At 43.9% G+C, this 27,545-nt stretch overlaps 1 protein-coding gene across 1 annotated transcript in view; it reads left to right on the top strand.

The window, feature by feature from the left end:
* The first annotated feature begins 608 nt into the window (after positions 1–608).
* Positions 609–27,545, top strand: part of kirrel3a (kirre like nephrin family adhesion molecule 3a) — a 230,770-nt gene continuing 203,833 nt past the window's right edge. Inside the window, exon 1 of the mRNA XM_067432960.1 lies at positions 609–1,315. Coding sequence (XP_067289061.1) covers positions 1,267–1,315 — 49 coding nt within the window. The 5' untranslated portion in view covers positions 609–1,266. The remainder of the gene's footprint in view (positions 1,316–27,545) is intronic.

Here is a 27,545-nt window from a genome sequence, read left to right on the forward strand (position 1 = left end):
GGAACCTGTATTAAAGTGCAGCATGAATCTTTTATTCTGGAAATCGCTATATTTTGGGGTAGGCTATCCACCTTTATTTTCACTGCTAAAGAGTTTTGTACAGCTAAAAATAACTGAAAGCGAATGGCACCAGAAGCCAGACACATTAAAATGACAACATAATTCAAAAATAATCTGTAATAGGGAGTAAATATTAGAATAGTTTACCACAGTCAATAAGACAATGTTCAACTTAACAAACTTTTAAAGATAATCTTAAAAAGTGCATGGCTAATGATGAATCAGTTGTGTAAAGAGTTTACTTAGAAATGTAAAATTGTTTTGTCTGTTATTGCCCATATATTTGAGCATGTGTATTTATGTACGGGACTGTCACTGTGGATGTAAATTAGCAATGTTTTTTTATGATTTTATATTTTATAATAATCTTAATTAACATGAATTGTCCCTATCAAATTAATATATTAATAAATAAATAAATAAATAAATAAATAAAAGTTATTTTTCAACCAACAATATTTTGAAACGAGATTTTCCCCCCTTTACAACGCAGCAGGTCTCACGAGGACAATTTAAATATTAACGGTCGTAACAGTCAGACGCTGAAAGACGAGGTGAATATTTCTGTTTGGGTAACTATAGTCTATTTTTTAAACGCAGTTATTTTTCATTTAATATGGTTGTTTTAATATAGTCCCTTAACATGCCAAAGCTCTGTGTTAAGGCAATGAAACCCCTTAAATCAACCTCAGACCATGCTTCAGTTTGGCGCGGCATTTTGACGACGTTGTTCACAAACCCAGCTCTTTTCCCTAAACTGAGAATAGTGGTGGTTTAATTCGTTAATTCATATTGTGTGCTGCTTACTTCTGCCAGACTCTCTGTGAGAGGAGCTGGGAGGAGGAGACGGTGGAAGGAGGAGCGAAGCCGTTCAGCGCTCTCTTTTCTACGGCTGTCTCATCCGCTACTGAGTGATGGAGAGAGTGAGAGAGTATGGAGCTAACTGTGTGCGAGCCGGACACTGATGCGCTCTGAGCGGCGGAGTGAGAGAACGCACACTGGGTTTGAGACTCTGCGCACGAGAACAGCGTCTATAGGCTGCATAACACCAATATCAGTCCAATCAAGAATAAAGAGCGTAGAAAGGAGCAGGAAAGATCCTCCACAAAGAGCAGACTGACCTTTTGGAAGAAATCAGCACTCCTAACTTTGAAGCACCGCAGTAAGCGCGCATCATTGCCTCAGAGATCCTCACCGACTCCAGCGATGCGCTCCGGGATGCTGCTGCTGCTGATCTCTGGACTGCTCGGGTTCGGTAAGTAAATGTTTTTACAGATACTCATATTCACCTGTCAGCTACTTTATATGCTGGAAAAGTGCGCTGCCCACATAATAATTGGGCTTCAATTATTGTAAATGATCTTTATTATTTGTAATGCTACCTGTCTTGTATTTTTTCAGACTGCATGGTATTTGTTTGTGGTGGTTCGTCGTCGTTTATTTTAGGTTTGTACTGTACATGTATCGTGTGTTACGAACATGGCAATCAAATATTCGTTGTTCTAAGCGGAGCCACAACTTTTCTTTGTAGGCTATTTCGTGTGCATTTATAACGAATATGAGGTCAGTCTTAAATTACCAGTGTGCGAAGTGTGGAGCTTGCACCCTTCCAAACTTTCTGCATATAAATAGATACGTTTTCACATGATTTTAAATTTGAAAAGTTTACAAGTCTGAGCTCATATGTTCACAGGGCGATTAATAAATGATCTCGAACAAAAATAGCTGTTGGCTGATCAAGTCACCATAGAATAGACTGTTGTGGAAGAATAGAATAGATTGCTGCAAGAAAATGTGTTCTATACTGAAATTCAGATTTTGACCCCTGCTCAAAACTAATTGTATATTCTGCACACTGCACATTCTTTGATTGTCAAACATTTGTACCTACCTAAAATACAAGAGAAAGTGAAAGTTTGTCTGAGGGGATTTATTGAGGTTAGATTTGTTACCAAGTTGTCCATCTTCCTTGGTGATTTAACCTTTTGGGGTATAGATATAACAGCCGAGATCACACTCGTTTTCATTTAAAATGCGGTGACTCCTGCACCCTTCAGCCCTCATATGAGATTATGTCTTTGATTGTGTGAGCTTGAAATAACCCAAAGATGAACCCCTGAATGCTCACATTTAAAGTCCAGCATGGGCCAAACTCCTCATTTGAATCTGAAACCAGCAATAAAGCCTCCGGTATTGCTCCCACATGCACACTTGAGCGAATGAACATCAAATCTCAAGAGGCTTTCTGGTTTATTACTGCTTTTTATGAGTCTGTGTGCCGAGATGTTAAGCCTCGCAGGGCTGTTTCTTTTTTTTCTTTTTCTTTACCTCTCTCGTGTGAGTCTTGAGAGGGAGTGCTCTGCCATCACTCTGAAAATCATTTTTTATGACCTTAGAGGAAACACTGACAGGATTTTTCATGCAGTTGTGTTTACGCCATATGCACACGGTGTTGCACTTCAGTGGCTCAGAACTTGGAGTTTACACATTGATGATATACTGCAGGCCCCCTCCCGCTCCTATCTGTGCTTCAAGTTTGTGTTACCTTACAGCATCTCAGCTCGGCCGCAATCTGAGGAACATTTCATGAACAGTTTGCTAAGCTATACGTAAAATGAATGATCGCCTTCTTCCAACCAGCTAGGCCAGCGATTAATCCGAGTAAGAGTTATTTATACTCGCCGTCAGAGAAACTGTTCCTCTGGTGAGCCGAGATGCTATCAGGTGAGCCTTGTGTTTGTACCAGTCCCTGGGGACGCTTTGTTAACCGTGGCCAACTCTTGTGTTACAAATGAACGCCGGGTTTATTTAGCATCTCTTGACAGTTGAATCGTGGTGCTGTGGCCAGGGAAACAGAAGGAGAAGAAAAGTCGATGCGATCTGACACCCTTCATCTGATCCCTTTATCTGCGCCGCGGCCCCGCTGCCTCCCCGGCAGTGAGGGGGAGCAGCAGAACTTTCCCCCGCAGCGACGGGGACAATCTCATTCATGCATGTCCCAAACACCACTTATAGCTCTCATTGAACAAGGAGCCCGTGCAATGGACCCTCAGGCGGACCAACTCAAAGAGACCCAAGAGAGGTCGAAGAAACAAGTGCAACATTTTAGTTTCTTTCGCTCTGTCACACGTTTTAATAGTCAGTAGTGACATGTTGAACTGAGCAAATATTGAACTTTCCAGATCCCGCCCACCGCACTCCACAACTTCCTGGTTGCTGCAGAAGGCATCATGTTTCCTCTTGAAGTGTCTTAAACACCATCAGCATTGTCAGCAGTGGCTTGCAGCCGTGGGGGCAGTGTAGCACTGCATGGTTTTGTGCAGCCCACACGCTGTTATACAAGATGCTGTCAACGCTTGCTAACAATTATATTGTAATCAGAGCTCGTCTTTTATAAAACATGGACTGTGGGGGCATCTCGGCTGTTGTTTGACAAGCCACCTTTGCCTTTTATCTGTAAGCGGCTTGGGTTTATTATAGGCAACATTTTTACAGCTGTGGCAATCTGACAATGCTGGAAACTGTGCTCCTTAGTAAGTGCTTTTTAAGCTTTGATTAAAATACTTTTTTGTTTTACTCGCCTTGCAAAAAAAGTTATTTCTTTTTGTTGTTGTTGCCCTGTGTAACCTTGCGTTCTAATGAATAAGGTTGTTACGACACCAAAATTGTAGTTTTCACAACTCTCCATTCAAATTTTGGTATAAATTAGAAGCATAAACTACTGAACTAATATAAAGTTCAAACATTATTAAGGCAGGGAACAGGAGACATCGATCCAGCACAAGGACTGCAAACACAAGCGCTGCGTGCCAGTTCGCCTACTTACACTACCACCTAAAAGTATGTACTCTTTTTGTGAAGAAAAAGTGCATACTTTTGAGTGTGTAGAAGAAAAGTATGCAAGGTTTGGGACATACTACTTCATCATCTATAACGGACTCTGTTGCTTAGTTACGTGCATCCCGTCACCGTTTAAACTGCCGTCAATCATCGTCACAGTTCTCCTCCACAATCCTTCAATTTAATTTCCTACCATATTGAAGAGAAATGTAGAAGCATGTTGATTTGCCATGTGTTGGTCTTTAATGCAGAGACTCTCCTCATGCGTTTGCAGGCTTTATATCTGTCATGTTTGCAGTTTTTAAACACTTTTTGTAATTTTTTTAAACACATTTTGCAGTTTTAATCGAATCCTTGTTCAACTTAACTTGTGGGCAATATCAGCCGTTAGAGTGTGTATCTACTAATAGTAGACCATCCGGGTAGCTTTGGAAAATACTATAATTCGGGACATACTAAGTCTATTTTCTAATACTATTTAGTATGGATAGTATGCACATTGGTACGCAGGGAAGAATAATACATAGGTAACAAACAATGCAGGTGATGAGGGAGAACAGATTATTCAGGTAACAAGAGTGGCGGGTCCAGAAAATAGACATGAGAGCAAATGGTTTGTCACATGTTCATTGTGCCATGTGCTCTCATGTCCATTGTATGGACGCTGCCACTCACACAAAGCATGACCAAACTGGGAGTGTCAGAGTTCTGTCACAAACCCAAGAATATGCTAAACAGAAGTGACAGAACCCTGACAATATGTGTGCACGAATAACTGTCTCAGAGTGCGCAAGGGCCGAATTGAGTTCTTTGCTCTTAAATGATTAAAAATAATTTGATTGATTACACTGACAAGATTTAAAAGCAATAAGCAAATGATAAATTTGCATGTCTACGCAGCACTGGACCATTTAGACCAGTGCCGATTCTATCAACTATCATGTGAGACCACTCTGGTCCCCTCAGGAAGTCCTGAACATAGAAGGAATGATAAAATCATCTCTGAGGGCTTCGTATTTATTTAGCTCATACTGAACATTCTGAAAGGTGTCATGGTGTGCTTTCAAGGACAGCTTGCCCAAGTATTACAGATGCAGAGCTGTATATCTTTTCCTGTTTGTAGAGCTTAAAAATCTCTCCCACCTGTTCCTCTTATTTTACAACATCTCTGAACTCACTATTGCCTCAAAGCTGCATTTAAGTTTCAGCTGGAAATGTGGTATATAAGTGTAATCTGCACTGTGAAGCACCCAGGTAAACACCAATTTTCTCCCAGCTGGTCTCATCCTTCTTGCTGTCCGTTTGAGTGTGATGGCTCGACTCGGGCCGGGTCATCCCGGGAATGAGGCGGAGTGCGTTCCCGACTTCGGCTCGGCCCATGTGGATGGGGGTCAGCCTCTATCTGCTCTCTCCTCTATTTGTTTTTTATGTAATTTGATTTGAGTCAGACAGAGACAGATTAGCCCATAAATAAGTGAAGAGAAAATCACAACTCAGTGAGACGGCAGAGATAGAAAGAGCTTTATGTTATTTTCACTGGCTTGCCATCATTTCGAGGGCATTTCCACAGATGCCGGCCAGGATGCATGGACAATACTCGTAAAACAAAAGGAACGGCTATTTGTTACGGGGCCAAGAAAGACTTTAACATTTCATCAGCAGTTCTAGCTCACGTTCATCTCGTAACCTGGCGGTTTCGAGTGCAGAAGTACTGCTCTACGTGTCTCCGGGTTAATTAGATCACATTAAAGCGTGAACATTTTCTTAAATGTCACATAACACTTTTCATCAAAGTTTCTTTCTCCTCACCCACACTGAAGCATTGACAGGCCTAATTAGATCCAAGCAGGTAATAACAAAGTCATTTCTTGACATGTTTGTATATGAGCAATCCTGTGTGTGTGTGTTTGTGTGTGGGTCCCTGTTGTGTATGTGGGTGGCAGTTCTTCTGTGTATATGAGCTTATTTTTCCTCAGTCTGCACAATCAATCATTTGATCATTTATTTCTCTCTCTAATTTGCTGAAGGGGGTAGTTTAAAAAAACATCAGCATCATTTTATTCTTGCACTATATTGCAGCTATGAATCAATGTGACGCTGCCACATATTTGAGTCGCTTTGCAAGCAGTTGTTTGGTTGTAGTCCTGACAGACTCTGAGAGATAGACTTAGCAGGCCTGGTAAATTCCGCACAGATTTATGTTGCTGGACGTGAAATGCTTGATCTGATAGGGGTTCTGTGTCTGCAGGAAGTATGTGCCCTGGACAATTGCACACCTGGATTGACAGGCCTGGAGACTGGTGGCATTACATAGTGAGCCTGTTTACCACAGCACGGATGAGTGCCACAATACAAGCATAAGCCTGGCTTATTTAAATGCAAATCAATCCTCTGAATACACAACAGTGATTGAGGGTGGGGTTACTGTCTTCTCACCTTCGGATAATTTTGTGTATGTTTTTCTGTGGTAACAATGCATCCTTAATAGCTGCCGTTGTAACTTAACCTTCCAAATCTCCGGATTGCTTTGCGGTCAAATTTCTGATAAGGAGCTGACGGTGTGCTTCAGAGTGACCAATTTCAAAACACAGGCTGCTTTGCCGCAGAGGAAGGCTTATTTCTATCGGGAATGTTGTGTGATCCGAACCCCGTGAGGCGCGGTTAATACTTCTTCATTATTTTGTGGTAGTAAACTGAATGCTTTGATGGCATCTTTTGATGGGAACTGCAAGTAGTCGCCACGGGAGCTTATAATAATTGTTCTCAGCATGCGTCTCTGTGTTGTCTCTCTTCGTTCTAGGCAGATCTTAAAGCCTTAAAGCATTCCCATAAAGAACCTCTAATAATGTTCTTCTTAAAAGAGGCCCAACACCCAAGTTTACTCTCTGGAGACTCGAGCTGCTGGCGTAGCCTTGTTATCTTGTGTTCGGTGGTTTCTGCAATGGTCAGGTCTCAGTAAAGCATGCAAAATGTTTCAGTAATGATGAGTTATTTCCTGCTAGTCTGAAACAAAGAAGCCTTGTGGCAGCTCTTAGAATAACTCACTCAAGTTTTTCTGTAGATCTTTTGGAAGTAAATGTAGGCGTTTGTTTAAGTCGTGTAAAAACCTAATGATGAGTAGTTCCCTAGTGCTCTATCTTGTGAAATCTGGCAAAGCCTGTGAGACTTGAGGTTAGGTACCAGTACCCAACATTACCTTTTTTAAGTACTTTAGGGATGTTTACCTCATTAACTGTAAAGAAACTGCATGCTAGTCATTTATAGAATTGTTATTGACATTTTGCCAGAGCTGACTTGGTTGCTGTCTGTGGTGTTTGTGTACAGTAAATTGTAGGCTACTACTTAATGAACTGAATTCATAATATATATATATATATATATATATATATATATATATATATATATATATATATATATATATATATATATATATATATATATATATTTTTTTTTTGTTCTTTATTTTTTTTCTGTGATGTGTATTTTATTGTAATCAAATGAAGACATAAAAATGTCATTTAATTTATCTTTTAATTTATCTAAACAAAGTGCTGCACATCTAAGCTGTATACAGTTTAAATTTAAACATTGTGATTTATTAATTAAAAAACAAAGTTTTGATAATTTTATTATTGTTACATTAGTGTTAACTATACATTCAGTATCTGAATCAGATACAGTCAGTATCTAAATGATACTGTACAACAGTAATAAGTTAAACTGAACATTTCTTTTAATGGGCCGCTGTGAAGATCATAATATGACGGTAGTTTTTGTCAAATGATAGGTAAAAATCTCTGAAGTGACTCTCAGAGTGGCTCTGGTTTATGCGTTCACGTCCTTGTATGAGATGTAAACGCGACTGTCACGTGTGATTTCAGTGTGAAGTAAATTAAACTGCACCATTCATTCACACAGAGACACGCCGGACTTGCAATATCTAATATTAAAATAGACTACTATTAAAATAGTATTTTTGTGGTTTAATATTCACTGACACTAGCCTATATCACCAGATGCTTTTTCAGGTACCGAAATTTGGCAGCGATTGATTTAATGTGAATCGGAACTCAGTAGTACTAATGTAATTTGGTGTGTGCCCTTAAAGGTGCACTATGCAACTTTCCGTCCACTGGAGGGCGCCTATTCTAAACAAAGGTGTATTTTCATGACGCCAGGTGTGAGCGCAGTATTTTGGGACATGTGGTCTTCACCTCACAGCTGGTGGAAAATAGGACTCGGGCAGAAATCATGTTGATGGATGCGGTTATTGACGTTATTGAAGCGTGAAGCAGAGCAGGACCGAGTGTTGTGGGGCTGAGCACGGCCGCTGGAGTGATTGTTATACAAACACACAGCTCGCGAGTACCGGGACTTTTATTATGATGGGATGGGACACAGTCGCCCGGCGCGCACACTTCCGCTTTTTCCGGTCAGGTAAAGCAGCTATTTTTATCATATCAGATACATTTAATGGGCCAAGGGCTTCGGCCATCCGTCCGCTCTCTTCCCTGAACTGAAATGAAGTAGTGGGCTGTACTTTCCACATGATTGAAATCAGGTTCAAGTACGCCCACAAGCTGTGTGAGTTATTTGTGTATTGCAGGTTGGCTGGTGGTTATTTTGCCTGCATACCGCCTCCCATGGCCGAGACTGGTATTACGACACCTGTCAGGCTGGGGCTAGTAATGCTACTGCTAATTAAGGTTGATATCATCGCCCTTATTTCTTCTCATTCTTTTGATGTGTGTAGGTCATTTTTTGGATATTTTTACCTCAATTTTTACACATGGCACCTTTAAAAGTACAGAGTTCGATACCCAACTAGGCTTGCTACAATAGCCGGTGTTGCCGGTGTTACCGATGTTAAGACTCAACACCGGTTACATTACTTGCATTTTAACTTAATAAAATTTGCAAACTTACATTACTTAAAAAAAAATATATATATATAGTAATAAAATAATTTAGTTCCATTAGAGACAAAAGACAGTAGAAATAAAAACTTAACTTGTCTGCTTAATAAAGCATGTTCCGAGCAACACAAACGCAGTCAGGAGAGCCAAGAGCTGAAGGACCAGATGATCACAAAAGATGTAGTTTCAAAACGAAATGTAAAGGCGCCTAATTACTCAAGTTTGTCATTGTACTGTGTTGTTTTTGTGTTTTTCATTAAGAGTAATAAGCTAATGAACCCACAATTCAAACGACCCGCTCCCGAATTGGTGGTTATCCAAAACTGAAACCAAAATGTGCGCGGCCGCACAGAGCACGCATTTACGGCTGCACTGTCATCCATTCACAGCCTCACAAAGCTTGCATTTAAGGACGAACTGTCATTCACAGTGTGTGTTTGGGCTGTCAAAATTGCTCAAAAACTACATTTGAATATTCCCTCTAAAAAAACATGAATATTCAAACTATTCGAACATCTGGTTGCGCATTTTGTCAATGATGTGCATTACGCCAATAACAGGACAAATTAATACAAAGAGACATAACTACTTGTATAAGTAGCCTATTTAAGTTTAAACATATTTGAAAACATATTATTACCTACACAAAAACAAGTATATCAACTAGATGAAGCTGTTCTCTGCGGGTACATGAGCAATGAACGCCACTGACGGTCTGGAGCTCACATGCTAATGGCCAAGAGCTCAGACCTCACTCTCTCTCGCTCACCCTCACCCTCACACTCTCTGCGCATAATGGTTTAAATGAACCAATTTTGAGTGCTGATCAAGAGTTTTGTGCAAGCAATTTAAGGTTGCCTCTTGTCCCAAATATAGCAGGCTTTATTCAGTGATTGAAACAAATATTATTAATATTAATTTTAGTTTTACAGCATAGTGAACGCTCCGAGCGAGCTGTGCTGTGGTAAACATGGAACTGTTCCTTGACATGAAACGGTAAATAATCACACCAGTGGAAGCAGTGCATTTATCCTTTATTCATGCAACACCTATTAAAGCAGGACAGTAGCATACACTTTAGTAATGTTTCTGTTTAACGTTAAATAAAATGAGACAGCCCTATTCGTTGACAGCCCTAGTGTGTCTGCACTGGCATATTTTTAGTTTATACATATTATGGAAGCTTAACTTTCATATGAATTAAATGAAGTCACTCACTTTGCTCCGCTCTTATAATGCCCGGACGGCCGTGTGCATTACTTCTGGTTATATAGAATTAGCGATTTAAAAGCCCAGTCGGTGTTACTGATATCACCGGTGTTGTCACACGTCGATTAACCGGTGGTAAAATTTCCTCACCATCACATCCCTATTACCAACCCTAGTGAGACTGTACTTTTATTAATAATTTTATCTCAGAAAAGTTGTCCGAGACTCTTTGACTTGCATTTAAATCCCTAGACTACCACTGAGAAATTTCTGTTAAGCGCATTACAGCCGTGCCTTTTTCAGCACAGTAAACGAGCCATCTGTACATTAAGAAGAGCTAGTTTTGAATGGCTGCATCAATTGCTGTGGTGCTATGATTTAATAAAGGAGAACTCTGATTCAATCAGCAGCTCTGAAACATCCGCAGAAAATCACACATGAAGCGCAGACGCATCCGTCCGGCACGCCTGCTTGGCAGCTGACCAAAGCTAAATGGTGCAGCTTGAGCGAATTGACTCCTCCTGCTTTGAGTAAGCATTTTAAGAAAAATGGCTTCTTTTAATATCAGATACGTCCGGCAAACGAATGAAGCTATGCACAACACTGGAGCCAGAGCAAGATTCTGTTAAGATCTTGTCAGCCCTTTGTGGTTTGAGCAGAGAATAGGCCGATAAACAGAAAATCTGTGCGCTAAGTGCACTTTATTTTCACCTTATCAATACTGATAATGGTCTATAATGAAGAACGACTGGGCAGTAATCTTATAAAAGCCATGAAGTCAGATCAGATAGCATGAAGACAGACCTGGAGAACATGGCATTTTTTTTAGGCTGAACCCTGTCTTCTTAAGTGCGCTTTGAAAAGGATGCATCTGTCGAATGACATTGCTCGAGGTTCAGCAAAGCAGGTGAGACTGAACTAAAAGTGCAACTATGTGTTCTTGCTTGACAGCTTTTCAGGACTGAAAGCTCCATTTCCTGTTTGAAAGCCTTTTTTTAAGATTGCTGGAGAAAGATGAAACGAGGTTGAGGAGGAGTCGACAGGCACGCCTCAACTTTGACAGACAGAGCTTGATTCTTTTGTGAGACAAAAGGCTTCTGCAGCTTTTTGATAACGGATATTTTTTCTCGGCGAGAACATTAACAATAACTCAACTTTACATTTATTGATAGTTATTCAGCAGAAACAACAAAGACGCCGGAGAACCGAAGAGTGCTGCTGTAATTTTGAAACATCAATATTTATTGACAAGCACAGAGTCCAGCTGACCTCTGCTAAATGGAAGCAAAATTATTTCTTCAGAGGTTCATATACAGCAGAATGCTGCTTGTATTTTCATGCTGCCGAAATATTTCCCTTTGGGCTGCTGAAACCTATTCTAACTCCTCTACTGAAGATATTTCTCCAAAGGACTATAGGAGTGGAATATGTTGTAACTCCAAATGTTTATACTTGCGTCAACGATTTCCAACAGAAAAAAAAGAAAAAGAATAAAATGCACTTCGCATGAATTATTTGCATCTCGGAGGGTCTCGGCAAGAAAATCTGCATGAAATGATACATTACCCTGAATTTACTATCATGAGCCTTGTCTGTATGGGGTTGTTTATCTTCCATTTAAGGTATGCATTTATTCTAGCGGAGAACAAAAGTGGGCCATTTTCAAACGACTTAAATGCTTTTGCACAAATAAACATTTTAGAAAACAAAACTAGGGAACCAGGTTCGCCCCATAGGCACTGATAAAGCATAAATGCATAATTAATAGGTTCTCTGTCAGAGGTCTTTGCATGAATGGCGTCTAATACTCTAAGAGTATGGAATGATGTGACACCATCTAGACTTGTTAAAGGTCCCGAGGATATGACTAATGTAGGTGGCCTTACAGCACTTACCACTTTCTAAATCAGAGGCAGAGCTCTATATATCTGTAGATGTTTTTTTCATTTATTGTCATTTCTACAGCCCTAGCAGTTTTTCGGAACATCCGCAAAGCTCATTTTCAGGGACATGCATCAGTGCGAAGGTTGGGAGTCCAACTAAATCATCTTCGCCTGTGAAGCACGAACATTCAAAGTGCATTTTTCAGGTGGAGAATTCTAGATGTACACTCTGGTTAATCTGAAGCTGTTTCTGGCCAGGAAACTTTTGAGGAGGGTGTTTTAACTTGCCAGTGCATTCTCCTGAAGCCCTACAGCTCCTGATTGCTTGCAGCCCGTAAATGTGCTCTCTTGAAATTCATTTGTAGGTCGGCTGTATGGTGTGTATTGCTGAGCTGTGTGGTTGTACCAGGCATGTGGTCCTGCTTCTGGCCCTTGGGGTTCCCCATCCTAGTGCTAATGGTCCAACTCTTGCCTCTGCTGTGAGTTCGATGATGGAAGCAGGTTTGGTAAATAGCAAAAGATGGACTGCTGTGTTCAAACATCCCTAATGGGACTCTGGTGCAAATTATCATCTGGGAGGTAAAGACTACTGCAGACAGGGAAGAGGGGAGACAAGACTGATGAAATTCCATATGTGCGTGTTTCTTTTAAATGGAACTAAAGGTGTGAAAAAATTCAGAACAACAAATAAAACCCTGAGAGTCCATTAGAATACCGTTCACAGCTTTGTACTTTCATTTCATGCATCTTCCCTCCGTGAAGACATTATCATATATCTGCTGCCACTCCAGGTGTCATATTGAGCTGAGAAAAACAGAAACACATTCCTTGCCGAGCGAATTAAGATTTACACCTTCTATCGTCTTCTCTCACTCATTATTTTGCTCCGTTTTCATAAAAGTAATTCTTTTAAGGTGCAAACAGCCTTTAAGGAGTTTGAGCATCCTGTTTATTTTCAGATTCTGCTATTTTGATAACTCAGGAGACTTACAGTGTGATCAGCTATGTTTCTTTTAATATAATGAGACATTTTTCCTTCAGTGTACCATGAAAACTTTAAGCTTTCTTTTCTTCCAGTAAACGACACTTAAACCCTGTTCGGACAGCATTAGTTTTCCAAGGGGAGATTGAGTAATGTAATTTCACATCTTTCTTAAATTCTGATTGGATTCTGTTGGTAATAGGCACTTACCTTAAGCTAAAAAAAGCTTAGTGCATTTAACAAGTGCTTTCGACCTTCTTCTTGATCTGAATGGTATGCGGCAATTCCATACAAAGGCCAACCTTACCATGAAAAATAAAGTTTTTACCAAAAGTTGTCCATTTAGGTCTGTAATATACTGTATTAATGTGCTGTAACAGAAATATTTAAGGAAACTCACCTTGTTTATCCACCTCAGGTGAGCAACTATGCTAAAATTCCATTTTCAACCAACCAGATTTCATGCTTTCAAAAGAGGGATCAAATACCCCCCTTTTTATACTTTATTTTAACAGTAAGCATTTTGCAGAAATATGGAGGCATGAATAAACTGATTTGGTCATAACAGCACTTCCTGTTGAATTTACGTACGTATAAGGGCTATAATTAAGAAGTAGGGCCCTATAATAAACGGAATCCGTGACACAATCGATAATTCTTCGCGACACAACCCCTTCCGTCATTTCAGCTCGCCCTTCAAAACAATGTAAGTATGACGAAGTTGGTCTCCACGGCTTCACTTTCGTCAGCGAAAAAGTTAAGAAACTTGACGCTAACGGCAGCACAGAAGCTTTACGTATGGAGAGCAGGAGCCGCGCGTCCGTTGTGCTTTTACACAGGCAGCATTGGCCGCGCACAGCTGAACTGCGGCTCATGTATTGCAAATAAAGACAAATATTGTCACAAAAAAAAATATATATATATATTAGGGCCGGGACTTTAACTCGTTAATTAAGATTGATTAATTACGCAAAAAATAAATCACATAATTTTAACCACACTCATTTTTGCACCGCGGAACGTTTTTCAATGAATGAGTTTCGACGGATCGATTATACTGGAACACCAACTAGCGTTCACGAGTCACGACAACAACAAACCATAGTGAACATGAACGAAGAAGCTGATGAGACCGCTTTTCTTGGCCCCGTGGATGGGAAATTTTGTTTTAAAAAAACGAAAGGATGGAAACGTCGACAAGAGCATGGTTGTGTGCAAGCTATACAACAAGGAATTTGCCTATCACCGCAGCACATCGAGCCTCAAATACCACAAATACACTATTGCTACACTTAATGGCAAACATTGCACTGGTCTGCTGGACTGAAATAAATAAACAATATTTTGTTAATTAAGCTTATGTATTCAGTCATTATTCAATGGTATACTAAAAATCCATGTGAAAAATTACTTCTCACTGTTCTCAGGTCAAATATTTATATGCAAATAAAATGCGATTAATTTCGATTAATTAATTACAAAGCCTCTAATTAATTAGATAAAAAAAATTATCGAGAGAAACTCTTACAAATATATATATATATATATATATATATATATATATATATATATATATATATTAGGGCCGGGACTCTATATATATTTGTAAGAGTTTCTCTTTCAGAAGCAACATTTATGGGAGAAGAGTATTTAAATGAATCATGCATGGTGATTTACTAACTGGTTAATTTACTGGTATTTGTGCCATTACCAAAAAAGCTGGTTTCTTAAACCAGATGCTAATTTGGACTATTCTTGATAGAGAGCGTTGATGATTACAGAAATGATCCGACTGTGTCTGTGTTCTTTAATTTGTGTGTCCTCAGTAGATCACACACAGGACTTTCCCATTGGTGCTTTTCACGCTCTTATGCTAATTTGCCGTGCTTAAATCTGCCCATAAAGGGATAGTTTTCAAAATATGTTATTTTGTTACCCATGGAATTACATGAAGGTAGGTAAGTAATGAACAAATTTTATTGAATTTTATTATTTAAGTAAACGTGTCTATTGGCTCTCATTTCAGTCTAGGAGAAATGGTTACTATTAAAAATATATCCTTTGTAACTTTTCTTCCCTATGGGGTTTATTCATTGGTTCCTTTTTTACAAACATAAAAAACTGTCCAGGACTAAAATGAGAAGGTCACAGCTCCGTCTCTGAGGCAGATGCATGGGACTTGAGCCCATGGCAAGGTTGTGTTGAACCACAGTGAGGTTTCCTCCAGTTGCCTGTGATGTAAGTAGGACAAAACCAGGGTCCCTCAGAAGATCTTTGTCGTTTTAATACCGCTAGTGTCCAGAGGGTCCAAGCGACGGAGGCCAGTGATAGAGTTACAGCTCCTGCAGAGGGCAAACAAGGAGATATGACACAACGCTGTGATGGGTCTTTAATGCCAGATAGCAAGAGGACACCAGAGATCCATGAGTGCATGCTCACACACTTACTCCTGGCTTTTAGGGGCGTGAAAGAATAAGAATGTTGGCATAGGTGTGAAAAAGAGTGGAGACAACATTTAATTTAGCTTGTCAGTTGTCACGGGTCAAGCTGAAGGGAAAACATCTCCTGTGGCTAAGAGAGCTGATGCGAGGAGAAAGCATGTTGTTGACTGGGAAAAATGTGCATTGCGATGGAAAAATATTTCAGAAAAACTTACAGTTGAAGCTTAAGATGTCAAATCTGCCTCACACTCGGCCTTTTGGCCACTGGACTCTGCCTAGACTCTCAGCAGATAGCCTTGCTCGCCCCCCAAGGAATCACACACATGTCAAGACATTTAAATGTGAAGCAATTTGACATGACAGAAAGGTTCAGACATATGTTTCTTTTGAAATCATTGACAGACAAATGTCTTTGAGAATTACATGTCATTCAGGGCTTCCAGTGCTTGATGATTAGAAAATCTCTCCCTCTGTAAGACGCAGACAGGTCTCGCTCTGTCTGCATTACTCCTTCTTCTGTATTTTACGCTTTCCTAATCTGTCCTTGCGGGACCGCGCCACACATTGATTCGCAGTGTGTTTGGCAGTTTGAAGAGGAGCGCCGGGACAAAGCATTGACTCCATACTGACGGTGCTGCTGCTCTTTCTTTAACCCATCTGCCCTGAACGCCTCCCTCTCGCTGGCCAGAGAAAATGTCTTCATCGCTGAATTATAGGGCAGGATGGTCATTAGCCACACGATTTTTCTTTCACACACAAACAGTTACACACTCCCAACTTGTCTTCTGAGATAGTAGGGTTGGATTAATAGCTTAGTTTTCTTTTCAGTTGTATTTTTTCTGCACTTTTATTGATTCAATAGTAGAGAGTAGACAGGTAATGGGAAAATGTTGCGACCCAGATTTGAACCACTAGGCAATGGCTTTGATGGCTTGAGATTTTTTTTTTACTCAGCAGTCACACTACACGTTTTGTTCCATTGACTTCCATTCATATGCTTGCAATTGTGGAGACCAGAAACATAAGCGCATGCAAATTTCCCTACAGATTCACATCATCTGAAGACATGTGACCATTAGAAGACCTGATTCCGTTATGCCGAAAAAAACTGTAAACAGCAACTACTGATCTACAGTATATGTTCTCTATAAAGATCAGTGACTGCAACAAAAATGACATTATTATGCTATTAAGTGGTGCCAAAGACTCTTAAGTAAGTCACTCAATAGCGAAGACTTTTATATTGAAAGGACTAGAACTTGTTGTGTAAACAAGGGAACAAGACGCAACAGAAAAATGAGCGCTGTCAGTGTCAGGACATGAAAAAACCCTTCACTGTTAAAAAGACAAGATGTCGCAGTGGACATTCAACATTTTTTATTATGAACATAGGACTGACCTTTAGGAGAATGCTAAATCCAAATACACTCGGTCACTCAATCTGTCTCTCATAATAATACAAGCTTCAGTGAACAATATCAATGAGAAGAAATATATATCTATGTTGCTAAGAGTGGTTTCTAACGTTAACTTGTTGTGCGAGATACAGAGAAGTGTTGGATGATGCTGTCATAGCCATGTTTTATTGTGTAATCAGAATCAAGGACTGCCGTTTTATAATACATGTTTATTAGAAAATTTGAAATCATGATAATTTTCGGTCAAACAAATTCCTTGGTCGTGTTGTGTTACTTAACTATATCATAGCCTATGTTATAGATGAAAAACTCAACATTGAGCATTTTTACCTCAGTGTGTTTCTTATGTGTACTGTTACACATTTGTTTCATTATCTCCATGAAATTCTCTGACAAATAGACAGGCGACGCAAGCCTCAACAGCGTGACCTTGTTACCACAAATACATTATCCATAATCAATTGCTGCTTACACTGTGTGTAATAAAAATCAGAATCGTTCTCATGTTTTGATGCTTCCCTACTTAATTTTTGTCACTAAAGATTTAATCAGGATACAGGTCTGGTTGTTAAGGTGGTAAATTCTCTTTCACTTGCCCCTTAAAAAAAACAAGCCCTAGTTTAGATTTTACATGACCTTTTTTCGGTATTATTAAGTATAATCGGTATAAGATTGTGCATGTAAATGTATTTTGTAAGATGAGAGAGGAGGGGATTGTTGAGCTGTCACATTGTTCTGAGATTTCCCCAGAGCTTTTAATGCTACAGGGCAAACCCCAGTGGTTGACTTTACTTCATTGCTTTATGACACAGTATTGCCTTAAGTCTTTTTGCATTTACAATTCTCTTCTTGTAATTCTTGACAGTTTCTTACCAAGTGACTTGTAAGGAGAGACATATGTTGGGCTTGTGATAATTATGGTAGCAAGAAGGTGAAGGCACTTTGTCTTAGCACCCAACTTGTCATTAAAAACACTTTTTTAATGACTGCCATCTGAGTTTTTCTAAAAAAAAAAAGAGGCTATGTGTTTGAGTACTTTTAATGGTATGGTTGGAAACACAGCAGTAGTGAATTCAGCTGATATGTGTGTATCATGAAACGGCTTTGAACAGGGCTCATCAAATCAGATTTTAGAGCTGGAACACTCTGTATTTCGTGTTCTGAAATAAGTCGAGACATTTTCCATCCCACATATGAGCAATCTTTGCTGATCAGGTGTAGACAGGAAGGTTTTGGCCTTCGGAAGGACTCACAGTTCCCTTTCAGTCGGTCACGTTCGACGTACGTCAGAACTGAACCGACGAATGGGATCTTACTTTAGAGACCAATCCTACTTCGAGCATCTAACAACGAGCCAATGAAATTTGGCATGCGATCACGCATTCCACGCTCCGCCCCGCAGCGCGGGTATAAATAGGAAGTGGAATGGTAGATCAGCGCTTTCTACTTCGGAGCCGAGCAGTGCTTACTGTTTCCTACGAAGAGTGTCTGACTACGAGTCAAAGAGTGTTGAGTGAGAGAGTCTGCCAGTGCGGGTGATACGGCGCGTCAGTGAGAGACCGTCTGATCAGTGATCAAGCGATCTAAAGGAGCTTGTTGGTTCGCTGAGCGTTTCCCATACAAACTGTTGGTTCGCTGAGCGTTTCCCATACAAACTGTTGGTTCGCTGGGCGTTACACACACAAATACACATCACTGAGAGCTCACACAGGCTTGCAGAACGAACTGTGTGGAGCCGCGGTCATCTCCCTGAGTGCTTCAGCACACTAAAAGAGCAGCTTTCCATTCACAAAAGAGCAACACGGTTTGACCCTGCGTCTTTTTCAAGATGTCATTCAAACCGTGTATTCCTGGTATGCAACTGTTTCCTGTCCTCTTTGACGGCCACGAGCGCATGTGAGATTGCGATCGTGGGTGATTCATGTTCTGGTAAAGAACATGGTCACGTCGGCGCGTTGTTCGTCTCCCCCTTCTCATAAAGGGCTCGAGTGTTCAGCGCGCCGTGTGCCGTCGAGCGACCGGCTGACAGCGGTGGTTGTCACAACAACCGGCGCGCGTCAGTCGGCGCTCTAGATGCGCGGTCGAGACTATGAAACCTCAGATGGGGTCGAGTCCCTTCGCCTATCCCCCGATCTAGTTCATTTCTAGTGTTACTGGAAAAGGGCTACTTTGGCTGATAAGCGCTGGTGGCCTGAGGATTACAGTGGGGATTCCCCGCCGGGTAAATCCCCTCGGGCCCCCACTCCTCTATCGCATCAAAAGCATGCTGAGACTCTGTTCGTGGGTGGTACGGATTCTCTCATGAGAACACGACCACGTCAGGGCATTGTTCGCCTTGCCTTCTTCATAGAGGCTTGAGCGCTCAGTGCGCTGTGTGCCGTTCTGACGGCCACGTTCACTGTCTCGAATGCCTGCTGGTAGTTGAAGGTGGAATCGCTGATCCTAAAGAGAAAAGGGCTTAGCGTTTCATTTTTGGCTCTGGCAGAGGACAGATGTCAATTGCTGCATCGGAGAGAGGGAAATATGGAGGGTCAAAAGGGCCAAAAATGAGACAAAAAAAAAAAAAAAAAAAAGTGTCATTGTTTTCCCTCTCTCACTGCCCTCTGCCCTGCACGCACGAGGGTAGTCCCAGCCCAGGGGTTGTGCAGGAACTGCGTGCGGTGTTGGACCTCGCCCTATGGGCGGCGAAAATCACTGCACGCTCCCTGGGTCAGGCGGTGTCCACACTAGTGGTCCAGGAATAGGGGGCTAACCTGGCAGATATGCGCAAGAAAAGCCTGTCTGTCGGGCTGGCCTCCTCGGCGGCACCATCGAGAACTTTGCCCAGCAGTTCTTGGTGGCCCTAGAGCAGACGGAGGCGTTGCACCAGGGTGCCGACGACCAGCTGCTCGGTCGTCGGTCGCAGCGCCTCTGCCGGCTCGCCGCCGAGGGCATCCCCTCCTGCGTCCGCCTCCACCCTGCTAGAGCCGAGCAGCAGCCTCCACTGGAGGAGCAGGGTGCCGGACGCGAGGGACGCCCAACCCGTCCAGGGCCCGCTAACCGGCAGGCAAGCGCAAGGGGACGCGGCCCTGAGACGGGCCGGCTAGGGAGAACAGGAGCTGCTCGGGGGAGACGATGTTCGCATCCCTCCCCCACCCCCCCGGAGGAGGACCGGGGGGCCCTGACTGGTTTCGGTTCTGCCACTGGCTCTCCGGAGTCCAGCGGTACCCACATTTTAAGAGCAGTTTCCTCTCTCTCTGGGCCCCAAGAGGGTCAGGTTGGCAGTGTGCGACGCCCACGGGCCTTGTCACTCCTTTCCTACCCTCCCGTCGCCAGGGGGCAGTTGTGTGGGCCTCGAGGACGCCCCCGGGCCTTCTCACCCACACACTTCCTCTCTCGTGAGCACTCAGTCAACACTCCGGGCCGCCCACGGGCCTCCCGGGTCGGGGCTGAGTGCTTCACTTCCCTGCCTCCGGGCAGTGGGCAGCAGAGTGGGCTCCGAGGACGCCTCCGGGCCTTCTCACCCACTCTCTGTCCAAACCAGGAATGCTCAGGCAACACTTCGGGCCGCCTCCGGGCCTCCCGAGTCGGGCCAGAGTACTCCGCTTCGCTGCCCCACCCCGGGCACGTCTGTGGTGCGGTTGGTCCCGCTTGCACGGTCTCTGGGGGCCTGGCTAGGTCTCCCCGGGCCGTCTCGCTGGCTCATCCGTACCATCAGACTCGGCTACGCGATTCAGTTCGCGCGCCGGCCGCCCAAGTACGGGGGCATCCTCTTCACCTCTGTGCGAAGCAGCGATGCTCAGGTCTTGAGGTCAGAGATCGAGGTCCTACTGGCGAAGGACGCGATCGAGCCGGTTCCTCCAGCCGATATGAAGACGGGGTTCACAGCCCCTACTTCATTGTGCCCAAGAAGGGGGTGGGTTATGACCAATCCTGGACCTGCGAGTTCTGAATCGGGCCCTGCACAAGCTCCCGTTCAGGATGTTGACGCAGAAACGCATTTCCAATGCATCCGTCCCCAGGATTGGTTTGCAGCGATCGACCTGAAGGATGCGTACTTCCGTGTGTCTTTCTCCCTCAACACAGACCGTTCCTACGTTTGGCGTTCGAGGGGAAAGCATATCAGTACAAGGTCCTGCCCTTCGGGCTGTCCCTGTCGCCCCGCGTCTTTACGAAGGTCGCGGAGGCAGCCATTGTTCCACTCAGAGAACGCGGCGTTCGGATTCTCAACTACCTCGACGATTGGCTGATCCTAGCCCAGTCGAAGGACCAGTTGTGCGAACACAGGGACCTGGTGCTCAGTCACCTCAGCCAGTTGGGCCTTCGGGTCAACCGAGAGAAGAGCAAACTCTGTCCCACACAGAGGATCTCTTATCTCGGTATGGAGCTGGACTCGGTCAACCGGACGGCGCGCCTCACCGAGGAGCGAGTCCAGTCGGTGTTGAACTGCTTGAATATGTTCAAGAGCAGGACAGCGGTCCCACTGAAATTCTTTCAGAGGCTCCTGGGGCATATGGCATCTGCAGCCGCGGTCACGCCGCTCGGATTGCTTCATATGAGACCGCTTCAACGCTGGCTCAATGGCCGAGTCCCGAGGTGGGCGTGGCAGAGCGGTCAGTACCGGGTCCCAGTGACTCCTTACTGCCGCCAAACCTTCAGCCCGTGGTCCAGCACTTCGTTTCTCCGGGCCGGGGTGCCCCTAGAACAAGTGTCCAGGCATGCTGTGCTGTTCACGGATGCCTCCACCACAGGCTGGGGGGCCACGTACAACGGGCATGCAGTTGCTGGTCTGTGGACGGGGCCGCAATTGCATTGGCATATCAATTGCCTCGAGTTACTGGCAGTACATCTGGCACTCCGCCGCCTCAAGGGGCCGCTATGTGGCAAGCATGTACTGGTCCGTACGGACAGCACCACGGCCGTTGCGTACATCAACCGTCAGGGTGGTCTACGCTCCCGTCGTCTGCTCCAACTCGCCCGCCACCTCCTCCTGTGGAGTCAGAAGCAGCTGAGGTCGCTTCGGGCCATTCATGTCCCTGGTGTGCTGAACCAGACAGCCGACGAGCTCTCTCGTCAGCCGACACCTCCGGGAGAGTGGCGACTCCACCCCCAGGCGGTCCAGCTGATATGGGACCAGTTCGGGGCCGCACAGGTCGACCTGTTTGCCTCTCCGGACTCGACCCATTGCCAGTGGTACTATTCCCTAACCGGGGGTACCCTCGGCACAGATGCACTGGCGCACAGCTGGCCCCGGGACCTACGCAAGTATGCGTTTCCCCCAGTGAGCCTTCTTGCACAGACTCTGTGCAAGGTCAGGGAGGACGAGGAGCAGGTCTTGTTAGTTGCGCCGTATTGGCCTAACCGGACCTGGTTCCCAGAACTCACACTCCTCGCGACAGCCCCTCCTTGGCCGATTCCCCTGAGGAAGGACCTTCTTTCTCAGGGACGGGGCACGTTATGGCACCCGCGTCCAGACCTCTGGAATCTTCATGTCTGGTCCCTGGACGGGACGCGGAGGTTCTAGATGGACTACCACAAGCTGTCGTAGATACCATCGCTTCAGCTAGAGCCCCCTCTACGAGGCGCCTCTATGCTCTGAAGTGGAACCTGTTCGTTGAGTGGTGCGCTTCCCGCCGGGAAGACCCCCGAAGGTGTTCGATCAGTGTCGTGCTTTCCTTCCTGCAAGAATGGGTTGGAGAGAAGGCTGTCTCCCTCCACCCTCAAGGTATATGCTGCAGCAATAGCAGCGTACCATGATGTAGTAGAAGGTAAGTCCGTGGGGAAGCACGACCTAATCGTCAGGTTCCTCAGAGGTGCGAGGAGACTAAATCCTCCTCGTCCATCCTCGATACCCTCTTGGGACTTAGCTCTAGTGCTCCGAGCACTTCAGAGCCCTCCCTTCGAGCCTTTGGCGTCTTGTGAGTTGAAAATCTTGTCAATGAAGACAGTGCTCCTGACGGCATTGGCCTCGATCAAGAGGGTAGGGGACCTGCATGCACTTTCGGTCAACGAATCGTGCCTAGAGTTCGGGCCGGGTAACTCTCACGTTGTCCTGAGACCCCGGCCCGGATATGTGCCCAAGGTTCCTACCACTCCCTTCCGGGATCAGGTGGTGAACCTGCAAGCGCTGCCTTCGGAGGAGGCAGACCCAGCCCTGGCTTTGCTGTGTCCGGTCCGCGCTCTTCGCGCTTACGTTGACCGGACCCAAAGCCTTCGGACCTCAGAGCAACTCTTCGTCTGTTACGGAGGCCAGCAGAAGGGAAAGGCTGTCTCCAAGCAGAGGTTAGCCCACTGGATAGTGGATGCTATAGTCTTGGCCTACCAGTCCCAAGACGTGCCTTGCCCGTTCGGTGTAAGAGCTCACTCCACTCGGAGTGTTGCTTCTTCCTGGGCGCTGGCTCAAGGCGCCTCGCTGACAGACATATGTAGAGCTGCGGGCTGGGCGACACCTAACACGTTGGCTAGATTCTATAGCTTACGTGTAGAGCCGGTATCTTCCCGCATCCTCGCCCCCAGGGGCCAGGAGCGCTAAGTGCCCGTTCTAAGTGTCGGCTTGCGAAACGCCACTCCCGCCCTCTGGGCCGGATACGTGCGTCTATTGTCTCCAGTTGTGTTCCCCGGGAAACCGGCTAACCCTGTCGAGCTCCTCCGTCACCCCTCCGGTGTCAGACGTTGCGGACCGTCTGACGCCAGGCCTGCACCCGTATGCTTGTGAAACGTGGCTGTAGGCTGGGTCCCATATGTAGCGGTTCCCTCACGGCAACCCCATATGTGTATTCTTCCACGGTTCCAGCTACCCTTCGGGCTAGCCCCGTGTCTTTCCCTCGACAGAGCCCGCTCTGTCGTCTCTGGGCGTGTTCTTTCCCCCCTTCAATCAGGCTGGAACCACCCCAGAGACTGCCATATGTTGCACTACCCTGCCAGGTTAGTCCTTATGTGTATTCTGCCACCTCTCCTTCCCTGAAGGACGTGGCCCCGCAGCGTACCCTCTCTCTCTCGAGGTAGGCACGCTTTCCCAGCGTTATCCAATAGTCATTCTGAGTGGGTCTTGCAGAAACAGCAGTGACTGTACTCCCTGCTTGGAGCCCTGACTTCCGTACCATACTAGACGGTGCAGTGCGCTCAAGCAGGACGCTGGAAGGGCCAGCATCCTGGCGTTTTCCATAAGGGATCCCATTCGTCGGTTCAGTTCTGACGTACGTCGAACGTGACCGACTGAAAGGGAACGTCTCGGTTACGTATGTAACCCTCGTTCCCTGAAGGAGGGAACGGAGACGTACGTCCCGTCGCCAGATGCTGTGCTTCCGCTGGGAGTCCGGTCACCTTTCGGCTCCTCAGCAGAAAAAGCGCTGATCTACCATTCCACTTCCTATTTATACCCGCGCTGCGGGGCGGAGCGTGGAATGCGTGATCGCATGCCAAATTTCATTGGCTCGTTGTTAGATGCTCGAAGTAGGATTGGTCTCTAAAGTAAGATCCCATTCGTCGGTTCAGTTCTGACGTACGTCTCCGTTCCCTCCTTCAGGGAACGAGGGTTACATACGTAACCGAGACGTTTTCTTGGCACATGCTTCTCTAAAACACTCAAAAGCTCTCGCCTTTCCTCTTGGGCTCTGTTTTCTGGCCAGTTGGACGAGACAAGCCGTGTCATTTCTATAGCTGCGTCAGACATGCTGGACATGTGCTGTTTTGAACTTTGGCTTTGCTTGCTTGAGTGTGAAAGTGAGTCAGCAAAAGTGTGAAGCGTAAAACTGGCTGAGGCAAAGCAGAATGCTGCATGGTAACAATCATCTTAAATAAGAATTTTTTGATTAGAGATTTTGTATGGTTTGTAATTTCTCATTTGGCAAGACACGATTCTCGCTGTGTACTGTTTATTAGGTCAATGCACTTTTACCATGCATTGTACCACATGGAGACATGACGTTTAATTTGCACCGAAAATATTCTCATTGCGATTTGGAGAAAAGACACAAACAAGAGGCAGATTACAAGAATCCAAAGCACACTTTGCATTTAGAATGTGCGAAAAACAAATAATTACTTTGACTTTGAAGAATAAATATGTTTAATTAAGCCGTAACAAAAGGAGAGAAAAGATACTGAAATAAATGGGTCTCTATGTGTCTTGTTTTTTTATCCGCTAAGTCTGCAGCATAATTTGTCGTGAAAGCATGAAAAATACATCATCGGCTACAGTCTGGTGGGCCTAAGTGTTAAATAATTACAATGAACTGCCTCAGGTTCCTCTAAACCAGAGCACTTCAAAGAGCGCAACTTATATTTGACGGGAAAAAAAGCCTTCATGCTGTCATGCTCTATTTTTACATTGACTAGCCTACCTCTCCTGCTGAAAACTGCCTGTTTACACGTCCTATAATCCCGTTGCCCCCTGTGTTATGTGTTATTGTGATATTTCATCAAAGCTCTTGGGAACGGCAGCGCTGGATGCTAGAAGGTTACTTTCTGAATGAAAACACAGAAATGATGTCTGCTTTACCTGAAAAACAGAAATAACACAAGATGATGGCAGCTGTAAAAGTAGATGATGACATTAAATGTGGTAACGAGAGGCCACATGAACTCCGCAGTGAAACAGGAGTCTGCAGGAAACACTGAGGTGCTGGTTTTTGGTCTTTGAATCCTTTCGCTTCAGCATATTTCTTAATATGTTTCCGTCCTTAGGCCCGTCTCTTTACAGGAGCAACAAATGCCGTTGGTGAGAAAATCTTTTCACAGGGTCTGTGTTTGGCCATCTGCTCACACTTGCATCACTCTGCGGAGAGCTCCGTAAATCAACATGAAATCATAATTGACACATCTAGTTTTTAATAAAAGTCCCAGGTCTTACTGAAGATGATTCATCAGTGCACTTTATTCCGAAGATAAGCTTGTTTGTTGCAAATTATTTCAAGGAAATGCAATAACTTTTTACGTCTGTGAAATTACATTTCGGCTTGTGCAATCAAGACTGTGTGGGTGTGGAAAAATAATATTAACCAATAATATCGCGGCACATTGCAATCTAGTCGATTCCTAATGTGTTGCTTTGAACATGTCACATTGCTATTTCGTGTTTAACCTACCTGTTATGTTGATATTTTTTAAACACTGTGAAACACTAGATAAACAATTGATTTATTCTTGAATTTGTATGTGTTTTTGGGGTGTTTGGTCCATGAAGAGCTTTTAATATCCAAATAACCTTTCCACTGCACAAAAGGTTCTTTGTGGCACAGAAAGGTTCTTAAAACTATAAAATTGAACCATTCACAAAACGGCATTGATGTGAAAACCCACTTTTGGTTTTTCCTGCCACCTTTATTTTTTATGGTGAAGCTAGTCAAAAACTAAAATCTGAAATACATGAGAACTTTTAAGAATAATTAATTTAACCCCTTAGGCGCCAGAGGTTTTTTCCTAAAACTTTCGGTTTTGACATCTTAATTTCAAAAGCCTATATCTTAAAAGTGATAAAAGATAGAGACTTTCTGTAAATTAGAGAAATATTAAGGATGAAACAAAGTTTATGTAGGGATTACATTTTCCTATCTAATTTGCATATTATGATGTCATATGGTGGTGGCAATCTTGGATTATAGAATTTTCATGAAAAGCCACATACCTCCGAACTGTCCTATGAATACTTCGAACTCGTCTAACATACCTAGTGGCATTAGACAATGTCTCCACCACAATACTGCAACCGCGGTCAGATAACGCGCGCTTCATGGTGAGCGCTGTAAAAATCTTGAGGAGAACATCCACCCCTAGATTCTAGAGTCGTGCTTTACACCACTGCATCCAATAATTTGCATTGCACTTGGTGATGTAAGGTTGGATGCAGCTGCTCAGCCATGGAAACCCATTCCATGAAGCCACACTAAGTTTGGAGTTCTGTAGCCATTGCCTCTGCAGAAAGTTGGCGACTTCTGCGCACTCTGCACCTGAGCATGCGCTGACCCCGCTCTGGCTGAGTTGCCGTTATTCTCAATTTTCCCAAAGTTTTGAATACTCTAATCAACATGGGTATGGACAAATATGCATGATTTATGCCAAAGTACGTTTATTATTAGTGAAGCCATACTCAGAGCATGAAGACTAGACATGTATCAAAGGTCACAGATGCTTTTCAAAGGACTTGTTTGTGTCTCTTAAGCCTAAGCTTAAACATTTAGAATAAGCAGTGATTTCTCTCATCTTAAGAATATAAATAAAGGGAGTTTTTACACCGGCAGTTTAGTTAAGAACGGGGCACGGGTCGCATAAAAATTGGTAATGTGAAAGCTGTCATGCGGACCTGGGAGCTCAGCAGGGTATTGAACCCGAGACTGAATTCTGGAGGAGGTGGTCTGAGTTCGGTTGCACTCGAAATTAGGGATGAGTCACGTTTTTCGAATATTCTATTAGTTGATTTAATTATAGAATATAAAATAGGTTGTGCGATTATCGTCCTGTATTTACCTGTAACTTACATTACCAGTATGGTTTTGGTGCTGATGTGGTGGCGACGCGTTCATTTTAGGCTTCACCTTTTTATATTTTAGACATGAATTAATTAAAAGAAACTATGAGAACTGGTGGAAACAACACAAGACCACGCGACTGTCAAGACGGGCTTGCGCTGTGTTCAGAGCCTGCGCCAGCAGCAGCAGCAGCATGCGTTCCTTCAGCGCAGCTGCAAGAGTTATGGCCTTTTTACACCTGCTCACTTAATTTGTGATCAGATATCTATCCGATTGTAAAAAGATCAGGAGTAAATGCCTTTCTAAATTCTTTCGAGACTAATATCCGACCACTAATACAAGTCAATTCTA

This window comes from Pseudorasbora parva, chromosome 23, assembly GCF_024679245.1.
Source record: "Pseudorasbora parva isolate DD20220531a chromosome 23, ASM2467924v1, whole genome shotgun sequence".
NCBI lineage: Eukaryota > Metazoa > Chordata > Actinopteri > Cypriniformes > Gobionidae > Pseudorasbora > Pseudorasbora parva.